At 45.5% G+C, this 17178-nt stretch overlaps 3 protein-coding genes across 13 annotated transcripts; 2 read left to right on the forward strand and 1 right to left on the reverse strand.

The window, feature by feature from the left end:
• Positions 1 to 4843: 4843 nt before the first annotated feature.
• LOC100846373 (BEL1-like homeodomain protein 7) lies at positions 4844 to 8616 on the forward strand. Of its 6 annotated transcripts, none has more exons than XM_024454808.1 (7): positions 4844 to 5179; positions 5375 to 5587; positions 5674 to 5737; positions 6174 to 6918; positions 6993 to 7375; positions 7472 to 7532; positions 7614 to 8616. In XM_024454808.1, exons 4-7 carry the CDS (start codon positions 6199 to 6201, stop codon positions 8220 to 8222), a joined length of 1773 nt encoding a protein of 590 aa, XP_024310576.1. In that variant the 5' UTR covers positions 4844 to 5179; positions 5375 to 5587; positions 5674 to 5737; positions 6174 to 6198; the 3' UTR covers positions 8223 to 8616. The 6 variants fall into 6 exon arrangements, with proteins under 6 accessions (XP_024310576.1, XP_024310580.1, XP_010229144.1 ...); XM_010230842.3 differs by having other exon boundaries at positions 4846 to 5179; positions 6107 to 6918; XM_014897007.2 differs by having other exon boundaries at positions 4847 to 5179; positions 6110 to 6918.
• Positions 8617 to 8818: 202 nt separating this feature from the next.
• LOC100846678 (protein CHROMATIN REMODELING 35) lies at positions 8819 to 15800 on the reverse strand. Of its 5 annotated transcripts, none has more exons than XM_024454800.1 (7): positions 15645 to 15800; positions 13963 to 14575; positions 13535 to 13639; positions 12883 to 13116; positions 11574 to 11768; positions 9303 to 11080; positions 8819 to 9200 (listed from the first exon to the last, which is right to left on the reverse strand). In XM_024454800.1, exons 2-7 carry the CDS (start codon positions 14572 to 14574, stop codon positions 9197 to 9199), a joined length of 2928 nt encoding a protein of 975 aa, XP_024310568.1. In that variant the 5' UTR covers position 14575; positions 15645 to 15800; the 3' UTR covers positions 8819 to 9196. The 5 variants fall into 5 exon arrangements, with proteins under 5 accessions (XP_024310568.1, XP_024310572.1, XP_010229150.1 ...); XM_024454804.1 differs by having other exon boundaries at positions 8981 to 9200; positions 13535 to 13621; XM_010230848.3 differs by having other exon boundaries at positions 8981 to 9200; positions 11574 to 11741; positions 13535 to 13627.
• A 96-nt stretch (positions 15801 to 15896) lies between these two features.
• On the forward strand, positions 15897 to 16706 carry LOC100833210 (LYR motif-containing protein 4). 2 transcript variants are annotated; one of them, XM_003558698.4, is made up of 2 exons: positions 15897 to 16055; positions 16138 to 16706. In XM_003558698.4, the coding sequence occupies exon 2, from the start codon at positions 16153 to 16155 to the stop codon at positions 16429 to 16431; it is 279 nt and encodes a 92-aa protein (XP_003558746.1). In that variant the 5' UTR covers positions 15897 to 16055; positions 16138 to 16152; the 3' UTR covers positions 16432 to 16706. The 2 variants fall into 2 exon arrangements, with proteins under 2 accessions (XP_003558746.1, XP_010229152.1); XM_010230850.3 differs by having other exon boundaries at positions 15898 to 16055; positions 16122 to 16706.
• Positions 16707 to 17178: the final 472 nt, after the last annotated feature.

The following is a 17178-nucleotide window of genomic DNA, read 5'->3' on the forward strand; positions in this document are numbered from 1 at the left end:
CGCGCGAAGACTCAGGAAGGTGCTGGACATGATGGCGCCGGAAGTAGCGCTCTGCATCGCGGCGGAAGTCATGGTAGATCGGTAGGCTTTGATACCATGAAAAGAACAAGCTATAGAAGGAGATTGATTATGGTGGAACGCACGGCACAATCGGCCGGCCCTTGTCCCTTTATATATTGCATGCATATAACATTACAAGCTACAATTTGAATACAACAAGATGATATCTATTTCCGTTAGGACTCTAGTTTAAACTAGATAAAATCAACTAGTTAGTTTTTAACAACACTAATTATTGGCCACCAAGTGCGGCTGCGCGACGCTGTTTCCGCTGGATTCTGTGCCTGCGCGCCTGTACTTGCTGCCGAGTTTCGTGCCATGTGTTAATTCCCGCTAGCTGTCCCCGTGCAGAATTATTTCGAGTTAAAGGGAAGAGCCGAAGAAGATGCCTGGACCTGGAGACACTGGCCACACGTACAGGACGTGCCGTGCTGCAGCCGTCGGCCCAAGGCGCAAAAGAAAAGCCGCTCGACTCGTCGTCGACGGGCGCCGCCGACGCTTGCTTTGTGGAAAAGCAGCTAGCGCACGAGAACGGGATAGATCTTGATATGGAAAAAGCAAAGGGGGATAAGGCGCGGGCGGGGACTGATCAACTCAGCTCACTCCATTCCATGATACCCCACGGCATCATCGGAATCGCCAGCCAGCCCGTACCACTCCGAGCAACGAGCTACGATCCCTGATTTTGCCATGAAACACGAGAAGAAAAGAGCAAGGAGAAGGTGATGGTTGATCTCGATCTGGACTGAGGACTTGAGTACGTGCGCGGAGGGTCGGAACAAAGGTAAACATCAAACAAATCGGTCAGTTGCTACTTCGGGACCGGCAATGCTAAATCAGTCATTTAAGACCTTTTTTTCTGCTAAACATGCATGCATCAAGGTGATGGATGATAGTAATTGCAAAAAAATAATCTAGGTGATGATACTACTATAGCATCCAATTCAATCAGGGATTGTTTAAGGGTTTATGCGTCGCGGCACGCGAATGGAAACTGGTGGAAGACGATCCCAAGGAACAACAGCAGCAGGTGCTGAGACTCACTTGGCTTCGTCCCCAACATCTCTCCCGATTATCCGACTGCAAACTGACCTGAAAATTAAGAGTCAGAGAAAGACGACAAGAAAGAGGCAGGGTACCACGACTTTTGTTAGACAATGGCTTTGCTAGTTTGCTTACTGCGGCTCATCGATCGGGCTGTGATAATGCCATCATCACCGTCCGCGCGTTTCACGTGACCCCGATGACCGGAAGAAAATTCCACTCTATCCTTAGTCGTTCGGCAGAGTCCCATTTCCGAACGCTACGGGCCGGGGCCGCATATACTACATTTTCTATGGCCGCCACGAGATCGACCGATAAGGTTTCCGTTTCTTTTGTTGTCCTCGTAAAGATCGGCAACCCAACTCTTGTTATTACTAGTACTACTACGATCTTTTACTTCCTTTCCAATTTGTTAATCGATCCAGTCTGCCACTAACTTGAAGCTGATACCAGGATAATGATGTACTACTACGGAGTGTACACTTGTTAAGAAAGAAGATACTACTGCTCCTAGTCCTAGTTTATATCCCCCCAACCTAGCTAAGCTAGGAGGCCTCACGATGTTCGATCGATCGCCTCGCGTGGAGCTGCCACTTGTTCCTTGTGATCTTCGGATAAGTATCTTTCCAGACCCTCCCCCCATCTTTTCCGTCGAGGTGACAGCTTCGTGTCTGCTGCATGCAGCATGCGCCTATGATTGGTCACACTCAACTCACGCTCTTGTCAATGCCCTCAACTGAACATCAACAGACCCGCTCTCTCTTCTACGGACTGCTCACGAATGTGCCGGGGAGTTTATTCTCTGTTATCCTGCAGTGCCCCTCAAATCATTGGAAACTTCTATCTCGGCCTTATCGGGGAAACACGTCGGCGACACCTTGCCAGTCACCATCGCCTAATTCTGGTGACGAAATGAGACAGAATTGAGGCCACCTTTGATTAAGATAAGCAGACTAAGGGGGGGCTAGGCGAGGACAATCACAAGACAGCCAGTTGATTAATTTAGCTAGCCATTAAGGTGTTGAACAAGCCTTGTGAGGTTTTCAGTGAAGAGACGACACGTAGGGTGTGCCTGTTTACAACGGCGTTGAACTGAAGCTTCTCCGTTTTCAAGGACCGACAGGTCTGTTAGCTAGCTGTAGCCTGTAGGTGATCATCCAATCATCCGACCGATGGGATGCCTATAACTAATTGTGATGCATATGACCCATGAGTTTCTTGGAAATTAAGGATTGTGAGCTTCACAGTTATGTATCTTTCATGGGTTGCGAGTATAAAACTGAGTGCAGTTAGGCATGATTGATCTGAATGCAGCATGGTCTATATGTTTCTTGGAAAATAAGGATTGTGAACTTCACATTTGTACCAATACTATATGTTATGGCCGGAATGCATCATGCCTTACATCTGCATGAATAATGTAAGAAATGGTTTATCTAGTACTCCGTACTAAACAATGCATGATGTCATATCTTTTGTCCCTTTTTGGGTATACCAACAAATCAAACTGGGGTAAATGCATGTAATGTAACAATTCCTCTCCTTGGTAATATATGATTATGTTTTCACAATTTGGAACAGAGGGAGCAAGCTCACACGAAAATTAGAAAACTCGAAATTGTAGAACTGGAAAAAAAGTTATGGCATTAAGTCAACTAAACTTTGAAATCACTGGCAACAGCTCACCCAGAAAATCACTGTCACCATATTGAATAATGTGGCCATGCATTGAAGACTCTTTAGTTTGATACCCCGGTCTATAGTACCTAGAATTCTTGGTTTCCACAAAAAAGAAGAGAGAGGGGAATAAATAAATGGGATGTGACATGCGTTTATTGATAATAAAAGCTTGAAAATGACATTGAAAATTACACTCTAATACGAATAGCTTGACAGAAATAAAGCAATTGGAATTACTAATTTCGAATTATCAGATCCACATATATAGTTGCGACTTATTCACTATTAAATTACTAATAACCACAATCTTGAGACGTGCACAATATACTTATTGAATAGAGAATAGAGTTTACGTGTCCATAATGAATAACACCCAACTGTTCATCGATTTGTTGTTGCCGAATCTCGCGTCATTCAGAATGGCCCCGCATGTAAGTGAGGCGACTCGCAAAGCAGCGGCAAGGGGGGTTGAGGGGTCAAATTCATGATAGGAGGGGACCACGAAAACACTTGTCCTTGCACATCACTACCACATGTCCAATTTCAAAAGCAAGTATTGCCACCAAACTGAAATAAAGGTTTGCAATTGTTATCTCATTATCTGGTGTTAGGGGCCCTCCTGTGCCCCTTTAACTAGAAACGAAAAGAAAGGAGATTGGGTCATGCAAATGTATGTGGCAAATTCTCCGGTACCCATTACTCCAGCAGGACTAAACGGAGTATTAGAAATGGGCATTTTTGTCTTTTCATATTTTTGCATGGATAAAATAATAATTAAGAAATAGGTCGATCGTCTTCCCCACTCGAGCCTGCGTTGTCCTTGCCGCGCGCGGCGCCGCCTTCCCTGCCCGTGCCCGTCACCGTCCTCCCCGCGCGTGCCTGCCTTCCCTGCCCGCGCCCGTCGCGGTCCTCGCCGCGCGCGCCGCCGCCTTCCCTGCCCGCGCACGTCGCCGTCCTCCCCGCGCGCACCGCCAACTCTCTCCGCGTTGGCGCCGCCTCGCCTTCCTCCAGCGGGCCGCCACCGCCCTCGACCAGCCCACGGCGCCACCGCCCTCGTCCCAGTGTGCGCTGCCGCGGCCTTTCACCCAGCCCGCGCGCCGCACGCATTCCGCCCTCCCGTCCTCTAGCGTTTCGGTCGGCGTGTGTTTTCAGGATTTTTTTTTAACATCCGTGAGATTATGTCTTTGCCCTTACTTCTGAATGCTCCATCATATTACTCCATACACCTCAATTGGAGTATTAGGGAGTATCAACAAATCTGAGCCTTTAGATCTAAAAAATAAAGGGTTCAAATTAATTATGGGGTACCGTAGAAGAGCTCATGTATGTAGGACTGTACTTGGTTCTGTCAGATGTCAGCATCCTCCCCCCATGCACTTGCTTAGGAGCATCTGATGATGATGGTCAGTTGGGAGATACGGAAGGTTCAGAAGGGGAGAAAAGAGGGTTTAGGTCTACCAACTGGTGGTTAGGGGACTAATACATCTTAACAGATACAATCACCTACTGAAAGTTCTCCCAGTGATCGATTGGTGTCCTTGCAATCAAGGCCTCAGGGGAGAATCACCTAGAAATGGCAAGTTGGGAGCTTTTCAGCTAGAAAAACACCAAGCAAGTGAGGAAGGTATTGCACCTACTTTTCTGTGCACTGAGTGGACTAACTGAACTGCTGCCAAACAAGTATGCTGCAAGGTCACTCAAAACTGGCAAGAATCTATACGTTTGTCCACAAATATAAAAATGTTTTTCTTCTTCTTGAAGAATATGGCTCTTGTTTTACGGCTGTTTGCGACGGATGAGCTGAGCTAATCCATGGCCGATTTGAATCGTCTGATTGTTCAGTAAAAATTAAAGTAAAACAGTTGCATGTGTGAAAGCATATTCTGCAGAGTAGTACCATAGTAGAATTTACAGGATCTTGGTTTTATCGAGCGTCGGTTGATCACAAAGAAATTGATACTTCTTATCCCAGTCAATCTCAGCCGTCCAAGTTCATGCATCCTGAGGGATTATGCACTATCTAAAACCTATGTGAGAAAACGAGCGAGATAAAGAGATAGAGAGGAATAAGAGCGAGAGGAAACAAACAAAATGGTGGTGGGGTTTCTTTAGGATTTGCTGGGAGATAGTGTTAGGCAGGCCCTTATTGGTGGAAGGAGTATATTATTGCTCAAGGAAGGAGGGAGGAGCTAGAACAACCAAAAGAGAAGAACACCAAAAGCAACATATACAATCCAGTTCTTATTATTTTTTAAATCTCCTCTCCCCCTGCTAACCCCTCTTTAGAATCCCTGGGATCAGCTCTGTCCCAGTTCTGGGTGGTCTCTGTCAGAAAATAGCACCAAGAGGCAAGAACACTTGCTCTTGCTTCGTCTGAAAGCCAGTTCATGCAGAGGTATGCGATAGCCTTATCTTATCAAGCTCATCTTGTTCTCTTGCATCCATCAAATTGTAGATGATTCTGAAAACAAAGGTTTTTCTAGTTATTTCTAGATCAAGGTTTTGGTTTCTGTTTAGATTCTTGGTGTTGGTGCTTCTTGCTTGTCGAGCTTTCTGTTTCTGGTTAGTTAATTGTGGTTGGTGGGTGCAGGACCAACTGGAGAGTTTGCTTTCTTTGAGCTGATTTCTTGTTCGGTGTGGTTTATGAATTGATCGAGTACCAAGCAGGCAAGCAAGTGTTTTTCGAATTCTGGCTTGATTTCTCTGAAAGTCTGAAGTCAAGAAGACCCCAGCTGATATTTCTGGTGTTTTAATTTGTGTGAAGTCGAGTTTGGTTAGACCTTTTGCCCCCCCACTTTGATAGGTACTGATTAGGACTGGTGTTTTCCTCAAATTAGACGCTGAGTTCATCAAATGACTGAAAAGGCTTGGGTGTCTTCCTGTATGCAGGTACTGTCAAAGCCTTGGGAATTGCGTTGCAGAAAGTGCAGTTATCTGAAGTTTATTCTCCCAGGTAGATAGATAGATGCTTTGAATTCCGTTGGATTCATTCTATCCTTTTCCCAGTTGACTTCAGCAGTTTCCTTTTTATCCTTTGAGAGAATTATACTGCTACTTTGTTGAGAGTTTCTGAATGAATTTGCAGTGACTGTTGCCTACTCGCTTGATACCAAATCTCTGCCTGATTCAGTACATTATTATGTTGATACACAGCATGTTTTAGCCATCTTTCCTTTGCTGCAATTATGCGAAGTTACATATAATCTAATTCTAGAACTAGTGCAATTTGAATTTATGAATAAGCTGAAATCATCTTCTCATGATAGTAAGTAGTAGGGCTGATTTGCTAAAGAGTCTTCAATAATCCTCTGCTTCTTGCCAGTAGGAATTACTCAAGACAAAACCTGAACCTTCTCAACGTCGATATAAAAGGACCCTTCTGATGACAGAGTACACCTTCTTCTGAGAGAGAAGATGGCCACGTTCTTCTCCACCGACCAGAGGGGCCTCGCCGGCGGCGGCGGGGGCGGAGACATGTCATTCCACCACCACTACCCCATGGCGCCGTCGTCCAACCCATACCTGCAGGACGCCTCCACCGGCGGCCTGATCCCGCTCCCGGCGACCATCGCGCACATTGCGCAGGACGAGCCGGCCGCGTTCATGGGTTCCAGGGCCGACAACGGACAGCCGGCGGACAGCGGCAGCGCAACCGCCGACCTGCAGACGCAGCTGCTCATGGGAGGCGACCTGCAGACGCAGCAGCGTCGTCTTCATCACCATCACCAGGGCGGCGGCGGTGGCGGGCTGTCGCTGAGCCTGGGCACGCAGGTGCCGGGGGTGTCCCTGTACCAGCAGCAGCAGTACCGGCCGGGCGCCATGGCGAGCCCGATGAGCCAGCCGGCGATGGCCATGGCCATGGCCGCGAGGCAGCAGCAGGGGAGCGTGTACGTGCAAAATTCGAGGTTCCTGAAGGCCGCCCGCGAGCTGCTCGACGAAGTGGTCAGCGTCCGCGACGCGATCGTCGAGAGGAAGAAGAAGACGACGACGACCAAGGAGGAGGAGGAGTGCGACGCCGGGAGTAAGACGACCAAGGAGCAGGAAGAGAACTCCTCTTCGGGCCCCGAGCTGTCCCCGGCCGACAGGCAGGAGGTCCAGAACAAGGTCACGGCGCTCATGGGCATGCTCGACCAGGTAACTGAACCTAAACTTAACTCGCGCATTAAAATTATTACTTGTGTCGATGATTGATCCGATCTCCATTGTAGGTGGACCGGAGGTACAGGCAGTACCAGAGGGAGATGCAGGCGGTGGCGGCGTCGCTGGACGCGGTGGCGGGCGCCGGCGCGGCGAGGCCGTACACGGCGCTGGCGCTGCAAACCATCTCCAGGCACTTCCGGTCGCTCAGGGACGCCATCGGTGCCCAGGTGCAGTCGGCGCGCCGGAGCCTCGGGGAAGACCCTGCTGCTGCTGGATCGTCGGGGCTGTCGAGGCTGCGGTACATCGACCAGCACCTCCGGCAGCAGCGGGCCATGCAGCAGTTCGGCGGCTTGATGCAGCAGCCGCAGCACGCGTGGCGGCCCCAGCGTGGGCTCCCGGAGTCCGCCGTCTCCGTCCTCCGCGCCTGGCTCTTCGAGCACTTCCTCCACCCGTAAGCTCTTGGCTACCATTGATCACCTCCAAATTTTGAAGGAAATCTTCTCCAAATTAGAATCAGTATTTACCGATCCGCCATGGATATGTCCAGGTACCCGAAAGACTCGGAGAAGGTGATGCTGGCGAGGCAGGCCGGCTTGTCCAGGGGTCAGGTGAGCTCCATCGTCGACATGAACTACTCCAGCTAGCATCGATCCCGTGTTAATTCTCGCTGCGTGATGTGATCTTCGTAGGTGTCAAACTGGTTCATCAACGCAAGGGTCCGGCTGTGGAAGCCGATGGTGGAGGAGATGTACAAGGAGGAGTTCGGGGCCGAGATGGACTCCACCAACTCCTCCTCGGACCAGAAGCAGCAGGCCGGGGGAAAGGCCGACGACGACGACGACCATGAGGACCGCGACGAGTTCCAGAGCCCTACAAGCGCCGCCGCGAGGCAAGCCCAGGCCCAGGCCCAGCTGATGATCAACAACCCCTACAAGCCGGAGCCCGTGGCCGCCATGGAAGGCACGTACACGCTCCTGGGCCACCACCACGGGCCGGGCGGCGGCGGCGGCGGCCTGCTGGACGCGCTCGCGCACCACGGCGGCGGCGACGACGGCAGGTTCATGGCGTACGGCGGCGGCGGAAGCGTGTCGCTGACGCTGGGCCTGCAGCACTGCAACAACAACAACAACAACAATAACAGCAACAGCGGCAACAACAACAACAATGGCGCCGAGCACGAGCAGCAGGGCTTGCTCTACGGCAACCCCGGCGACTTCGACTTCCTCAGCGACGACCGGCAGCGCTTCGGCTCCTCGTCCGCGGCGGCGGCGCAGCTGCTGCACGATTTCGTCACGTAATAGCGCAGCGCAACGCAGGCGGCGGCGGGCCGGGTATACATGGTACACGATTTTACGTACATATACATACAAAATTATACGGTACAACTGGACAGACTGGTTCGGTATAAGTGGAGTAGGTTGTATGATTCAAGGTGTATATGAGCCGGGGGGGGGGGGGGGGGGGGGGTGTGGGGGGTGTAGCTTTTGCTGTAAAGATGATACAGTAGTAGATTGGTATTTTTGGCTTAGCCTGCACAGGTTTTTGCCGGCGCCGATTGGTTGATCCATCATTTTCCTGACACGATAATGATTTGTTGATCCAACTGGACCCCAGTTTCTTGAACTGTATCCTTCTTTTATGCTCCTAGACATGCAGATAATTAAAATCATGCTTCTAGCGATGTTTCCTATAGCACTGTTCTCACTTTCTGAAGATGTGCTGCCATTTGCAGTTTGGAACAAGAACAGAACAGCAGAATTTATGAACCTAAAAGGAAACATTGTAGACACATGCAGCATGGTAATTAGATCCCATGGATAAGCAATATGATCGTCTGATTCAGGCAGCCGTGACATGCAGTGACATGGATGTACTGGTTTTTCACAGAGTAATAGTACTAACAGCTCTTAGATAGTTCAGAATAGGTTGCCTTGTTCATCTGACAGAGAACGTACATCACACAATTGGTTCCACACGAACGGCACAAGATCGAAACCGAACGAAATCGTGAATAGTCATTTTGCAGTACCACATACTTGACTGCTCGTACACTGATGTCCAGAAATTTATCGTCATGTTTAATGAAGACACAAGATGTCAACCAAAGCTTAGAGTGCAAGTGCTTGTACTACTAAAACACTTCAAATGATAAGCAAAATACTGCAAACAAGCACAGGAAGTTTGCTTCAGCTCCTTTCCTGGGTTCTTTCTCACTTGAACCACCTATACCAATTGTACTGCATGCTCATTGGTTAGCGCTCGCCACTGGTATTCACCTGCAACAAAACAAATTGTTGTGTATTCATTGATGCATTCAACCTCATAGCAGAAAATAACAGGTTTAATCAGATTCATATTCATGATTAAGATACACATACCTTTTGTATAGGGATTTGATATCTTGTCGCATTGCAGGGCTTTCCAGAAAAATATCCTCGCTCTCTGAAACATCAACATCAGTAAGCTCAAAATCATCATTTACACAAACCTCGTTCCATTCAAACCACAGCTTGGCCACCCGTTCTTTTCGAAAGGCTGTCTTGTGATCATCCTCTTCAGGGGAGTCAGCGGCAACGAGACGGTAGCAGTACACCATTTTAGTCTGTCCTGGTCTGAATGCACGTCCAATCGCCTGGCGCATCACAGAAGGATTTTCATGGACATCCAGAATGACAACACGTGATGCACCAACGAGCGAGATGCCCTCGCTGCAAGCCTTGATGGAACCAAAGAGAACTTTAGCATCTGGTGAGTGGTTGAATCTCTCGATGGTCTTGTCTCTCTGAACTGATCCGCCATGTATCATGAACATGTGCATGTCTGGTTTCCATCCTTTCATTCTTGTGAACAGCATTTCCAAGAAAAGTAGAGAACAGACATACTGGCTGAACACAAGTACCTTCTCTCCAGCAGATTCTGAAAGAGACAAGAGATTGTGTATAAACTTTAGTTTCGCCCCATCGTTTATATCAATTCCACTCATCACGGAGCTAATTTTCTCATGATTCCTCAAAAAGATCTTCTGATATGTGGTATTTTCATTTTTCTCACATATGTTCTTGATATCCTTTAAGCATGGATGAAGAGAAACAGCATTGCAGTTTGAACGTTTACTAAATTTATTTTGTCCCACAAAACTCTTAATGCTCTCTTCCTGCTTGGTAGTCATATTAAGAAAAACTGTGAAGTCCACAAGCCCAGGTAGCTCCTCTGAAAGCTCGCCTTGATAATAGTGGAGCACATTTGCAGTTAGCTCACGTAGATTCTCAATGATCATCTCTCTGATTTTATCATTTGCATCCTTTTGAAGGTTTTCTTCAACCATATCATAGAAGCACTTATCTGAAGTGTTCTTTGACCATGCACTCTTCCCAAACATATCAACCTTGCTTAATATGCGCTTCACTATCGCACGGGATCTCTCCATCTTCAAGAAATTTGGCCGGACAAGGTTCAAAATGTTGAAAACCTCACTTACATGATTCTGAAACAAGGTTCCTGAGAGCACCACTTTTCTAGGAGTTTCTATTGTTGCAAGTGAAGTGAGCAAGTCAGTTTCCTTATTTCTGGCAGTGTGGCCTTCATCTAGAATGACAAGGCTTGGGACCTTCAACAGTTTCTTTCGACACTTGACGGTTTCAGTATCACAAGTGTGCTCAGAAACTATGCGTGCAAAATGCTCATACCCAAGCAACATTATGCTTCTATTTTCTTCCCACAAGTTCAAAACTTTTAATTGATCAGACCGGTTATTAGCTTTGGAGGAGTAGAAGTCATACAAGGGAATGTCCTCAATCTGCCAACGGAGAAATTCTGTTCTCCATGTTGCCAAAATGCCCACTGGAAGGACAATCAATGGCCGTCCTTCAGGGTATTTGGTCAGGTAGCTCTGGACAAAGCTAATTAGCATAAAGGTCTTTCCAGAACCTGGTGCATGTGCTAGAATACAGCCCCCAGGGTTTTTCTCATCTGCCAAGTTCTTGACCAAGAAATTAAAACCTTCAAGTTGGTGAGGTTTCATCTGTTGTAAATGCTGAGGGTGGATCGAAAGAGGATCAGGTAACATTTGAAGAATGTTTCTTGAAAGATTAATAGGTGTATCCAGATCATTAGAGTTTCTGTGTCCTGACGGGTATGTCCTGTATGATTGCTTGGGCTGATGCATGCAAGAGAAAATGAGAGATGTAACTTCCAAGTTCCAGCATGGAAATTGTAAAATAAAAGGAAATTTTTTATTCACATTTTTTAAGGAGGGGGATTGGGACAGGATTTACTTGGTCTAATTACATCCCAGTAATTCATACGCGACTTAGGAATTGAAGTTCAAAAACAAAACCAACTGCATCCGTCAAAAGTTAGACCACAAGTAAATAAGATTTCGATGAGTGTTCGCGTAAGAAATTGTTTCGTCTATTGGTCATTAATGGCACAATAAGTGATAAAGAAAAAATATCATTTGCTTCATTCAAGGTTAAGCATCAATGAGTTGTTGACAGGATGCTCTATAACCACTTGATATTATGATGCCCAAAAAACTTGCCAACATGTAAGAAGTAACTATGAAAATTTAATACTTTGCATACATCTAGTAATTATCACCAGAACATTCAACAAAGTAAGTTGGACTAACTGGATAACAAGCTCCGTACCTTTTTCCACTGGCACTCAATAATAGTATCAATGGGTTTCTTGATCAGACCACAAACACGGCAAACAAGTCCCAAATCATCTCTCATCAGGAAGTCATGATGACAATCATCCACAACTTCTCCACAAGTATTCTCCGACGGAACAATACTGTGATCACTTCCAATGGTCTGTTCAGGTAAGCTAAGTTGGCGAGACTCTCATGAATAAGAAAGTAAAGGACCATTGTTAAAAAAAATTCAAATAGTATGATGACGAACAAAATTAAAAGGATCTGAGACAAATGCAAAACTTTCTGTTTTAAGACAACCCATCAGATCATGTGATGCAGAAAATGGTCACATATCCTTGCCTGATCAAAGGAATAGTAAAATTGGAGCTGCCTGATCTTTTTCTGTGAGGAGCTTGTACCAACTTGTTAAACTTTGGTGGTTTGCAAGATCTGGATTATTCTGCTATTTGGTCGTGTGTTGCACCAAATAAAGGGTTTGCTTGGCTTATACTCCCTCCTTTTCACAAAGAATGGCGCCCAGCCGCCCACGCATTTCAAGGTCGAACTTTGACCAACGATTAGACCAATAATATGTAAATTATATGTTACAAATTTATATCGTTGGAAACGTTTTTGAAATACGAATCCAATGGTATAATTTTTGTATCACATAACCCTCAAATCATTAGTCTAATTGTTGGTCAAAGTAAAATCTTGAAAAACATGTGTGCCATTCTTTGTGAAAAGGAGGTAGTAAAATCTCGAAAAACGAAGACAGCAATCACTTCGTTTCCTTCTTTTCGACAATATACAGTTATACACCAAGTAGACGGAGCAACGGCGCTCAACTATCTTTACTCTTATAAAAGAGGCAATTGGTGGCGTCGGTCCGTCACCTCTTTGCCTCCTCTATCGTAAAAAAAAAAGCTTACCACCTCCTAACACAACAATTAAATATGTTAAATAATTAAGATATGGATGGTGTTTTCCATCGAAGCTAAGATAAATTACTAACACGTGTCATTAATACATAAAAGTTTTTTAATTCACGAGCAGTCTAATATGTTTTATCCGTAGCAACGCACGGCATTTAGCTAGTAGGGTATAGGCATGTATATGTTCTATGGGGTGTATTTGCTGAGAACCAAGTAGTCAGAGAATGCTGCATCAAAACCATTATCACTGTTTCATGAAATACATACGAAAGAAACTAGGCACTGAGGTTTTTTATCATGAAAATACTCAGGTCTAACTTGATCCAGGAAACTAAAGAAAAGATATATCAAAAGACAAATGCAAAGAGTTGATTAAATAAATACCTTCGAACATGCCAATGCAAGCGACATGTCCCTCCAAAGGTATTCTAGCTCATCAACTGGGCTGTCATTGTTATCATAGCGATCATAATTTCCATTTTCTGTTGACTCACTTTGTATGACCTCACAAGATATATCATAAGAATCTACAACAGGTACACTGTTGTTCTCTATGCTTCCTGCACTTTGGACATCTTCACCCTCCCCTTCCCTTTTTCCTTTCTGCTCGTCATGGTTCTGTTGAAATGCAATACAGTGACTAGGAGAAATAATTTCACCCATAAATTCAAACATTGTGATTATTAAAAAAAATCTCTCACTAAATCAAACAGTTATTTTTTCCTTTTTGAAACAGAGCAAGTATATTATATGGAAAAAAATTGATGAAACGAAAGCAAAAGTTATTTGTAGTTCAACAAAGCAAACTAAAGCGGGATAGTCAGAAGATTAGAAATATACCCAATTCATAACATATTAGAAATTTACTTCACAGATATCATTGAGTTATTCCAAGCGAAATACAACATCTTACTAATGCTTGTATTCCTTGTTCAAGGACTTATGATGCTACTGAGATGTGATATTGTTAGGCATATAGACATAATATGATTCAACAATATTGATTAACATTTGCAGAGCTAACAGAAAAGTCAACCTCATTGTAAATACTTATGTCGCCATGTCCTTGCTTGATCAGTTCTGGTGACTCTGAAGAACTATGGCCATCAAATAAAGCACTTTCCTTGAGCTTGAAACACAGCTGACAACTAGTCAGTAATAAGTAATTTAAAGAAAATGTAAGTTATCATGTTAGCATAAGTTTAGACAAACTTGATACTGTTAAGCAGTGGCAGAAGTTGACTAAATATTTAGGGACAGTCATGCTCATATCTTATTTGTATAAAAAATGATTTATGGCTTCCTAATATATAATCAATTTATGGCAAAAAGAGACTCAATTTCCAATTTTGTGAATCCTATTGACCTCCTCTCTTATTAATGCAGCACAAAACTATGGTAATAATGCCTTATATCAGATGCATTGATTTATTTTTTTGGATTTTAATGATGAGTTGACTGCACCTCATTGTCAATGTCCATGATGTCATTTCCTTGCTTAGCTACAGCTTGATCTTCAGAATTTATGTTTTCATTACCCAACATGATGATGTCCTGGTATTGGCCAGGCTGCTCAGCCAATGAGCATTCTTGGGTAAAATTGACATTTTGCATACAACCAGATGAATTTCCATCTCTGATTGATTTAATCATGTCCCCGTCACCGGAATCAACTAAATAGGTTGTATTGTGAGCCCCAGTATTTTCCATGTTAGGATGGGTATGATCTCCAACATTGTCCGGATCCAAGTCAATAATATTATCAGAACTAAAATTGCTCCCACTTTGGGTAGCGCTATGTAATCTTGCATCTGATGTCTTGAGCACTGGACTGACATAGGGCAACTTGATAGGTACTTCTTTGAGCTTTTCAAGGGTGCTGAGAAGTTCATGCATCTTGGCATTGACTGCCTTGTAATCTTTAGTGGCACTTGCATACTTCAAGTCGTCAAACTGCTCGAGAAATCGAAGGCGGACAGAACTGTTATGACTGATGATGGTTGCCTGAGACTGGTTGCCTGGTGAGCTATCATGCTCAATTTCATGTTTCTGTCTTTTGCAGCCACTAGGATCCATCCTGCAGAATAGAAGAAAAAAGACTTGCTGTATTAAGCGGCATGTAATGCAAGTATGCTCATACTTGTTACGGCCACTTTGTACTTGCTAGTTATACATATTAGCATTTGTCACCCTTCACCATGCTAATATGCATAGCAAGTACAGAGTGGCCATAACAGAACAGATGGGAACAGTTATTTGTGACCATAACTACAAGTTACACAAACAAACATTGGTCTACAAATTCAAGAAACAGATCAACGATTTCGTCACACATTAAGTATACGGTTTTGCTATTTCTTAGGCGACTCAAAAATAACTATTTCTAAGTCGATGATAACAACCTTTTGATTCAATCATTGAGATTCGTGTAAGATTAATGTAGGTCCGATGGATAAGAAAGTCTTCATTGGATGGCTACATTGTTGACTGAGAAATAATTATTTCTCAGTCGACTGAGAAATAGACACTCCCGTAAGTATAAGCATTCGATGTTTTCATTCTAACCCTGTTAATTAGTTTTAAGTATCACCATAGCCATAGAATAAAAACGTACCAAAAAGAGCAAGTATGTTCCTTCAGAAAATAACAAAAATCAAGAACAGAAGCTTCAGCCAAATCCAGCCATCTTAACCACAGGGGCAACAATTGGAAAATGAAGTCACGCCAGGGACCAAATTTTGGGGAGTTTGCTGTTGGTCAGTCAGCCCAACACTAATACCAAAATGCGCAATAAATTCAGCCAATAAAATGAGCATAAAATCGACCGATAATTTTTCTGCTTGTAAGTGACAACCCGCAGCAACCAAACCTACTGCCTTCAGCTCCATTTATGACGCGATCTTCTCAATTACGACCTCAAGAAACCAGTCTATTTGGACAAAAAACTACGAAAGCGTCCGGTACGATCGACAATATCAGTCAGATGATCCTACCCGGAAAAAAAATCCGCACTGATCGGTCCCCAGCTGCGCTGCTCCAAAACCCCAAACCCAAGAACCGGGGAGAGCAAAAGGGGGGAGAATGCAGAAGAGCGCCGCGGAAAATAATCGAGGGGATGCTGCGGGAGAGGGCAGGAGGAAACGTACCTTGCGGGGCAACGGAGGAATCCGAAAAGCCTTGGGAGGATTTGCTAGAAGCAGAAGAGATTTGTTGAGGGCAAGAGGCGCTGTGTTCTTTCTCGAGTAGTGCAAACGTTGGGTGTTCCACAACACAGTTCACATGACTCTTTGCTCTCCGGAGCTCAGCTTCCGCCTTCCAGTTCCAGCTGTCTGTCTGCCTTTTCAGAAAATGCCTCCAAACTTGACTAGAAATTACAGGGAAATGCCATCGTGTGGCGTGTGCTCCCCCAAACCCCACAATCCTCTCTCCCTTCTCTAGGTCGATCGGTCTCTCTCCCCCGCCGCTCCCCCTGACATCCTCCTCGTCCCATCGCCCGCCGGACTAGCTGCTCCCGCCGCGCCGACTCCCCTGTGCGCCGCCAAGAGCTCCTCCACGAGGTGAGGCATCAATTTCGTCTTGTTACGCTCTCCCCCAAACCTTCCAAAGCCCTCAGGCATCTGTAGGTTTCTTCTTCTGTAGCCTCGGCACACGACCATGGCGGCGGCGGCCCCATCCAGGCCGGAGGTTTTCTCCCTCTTCCGCACACTCCTACGCACGGCGAGGCAGTTCTCGGACTACAACATCCGCGAGTACACCCGCCGCCGCGCGGCGGACGCCTTCCGCGAGAACCGCGCCCTCGCCGACGCGCCTGCCGCGGCGGCGGCTTTCGCGGACGGGAAGCAGCAGCTGGAGGTGGCCAAGCGGCAGGTGCTGGTGTACTCCCTGTACGCGCCCAAGGCCAAAAGTGTCGCGGAGATGATGAAGGTGCAGTGATCCACGGAGAGAGGTTTCAGTGCTCTGTTGTGTAGTCGGGTTACGGTGATTTGACGCCATTGTGTAACTCTGCTGATACTATGTTTGCCGGGTAATTGCCATGACATGGTTCCTTTTTGTTCAATAAATTAGCAAACAAACGATCATAGTAATCATATGTTCACATATTCACATGCCATTGTTACCTGTAAAATTATCTTGCTACCTGCATAGCGTTGCTATGGTACTCTTGGACCTGTGCTGGCTTTGTCTATCACATCTCACATGTATTTTCATGCTACTGCATACTTGTGGTGCTGACCAAAGTGTTGAATTGGCAATCGTCCATTAAAGTCATGTTACTCTGGTTGATGGAATGGGGGATATGGGGTTCATCCACAGCTACAAAGCTAAAACCAGATTAGATTGCATACATCATAAGTTGTTGTGCGAAACAGAAAATATAGGTTATGCACCACTGACTAACTAGTGTCTACCAGATTTTATAGCCCTAGCACCAAAACACTGGCCCTTTCTAACATGGAGATGGACTGAAGTAATAACTCCTGATGCTTCTTTTTGTGTTGCTAGATGCCATTGGGTAGCTTAAGGACCAGGGTTGTGAATATACATTCACAAAAATTGATGTTCACTCTTCAGGTTCCATCATGCATAGGGCACATGGCAGCATGCATTCTAGGCCTTGAGGCTATCCCCCGACCTTGTGTTGGCTGGTGCCCTTCCCTGTGCCTTTTTCGTCCGATAATC

Source organism: Brachypodium distachyon, chromosome 1 (genome assembly GCF_000005505.3).
Source record: "Brachypodium distachyon strain Bd21 chromosome 1, Brachypodium_distachyon_v3.0, whole genome shotgun sequence".
Lineage (NCBI taxonomy): Eukaryota > Viridiplantae > Streptophyta > Magnoliopsida > Poales > Poaceae > Brachypodium > Brachypodium distachyon.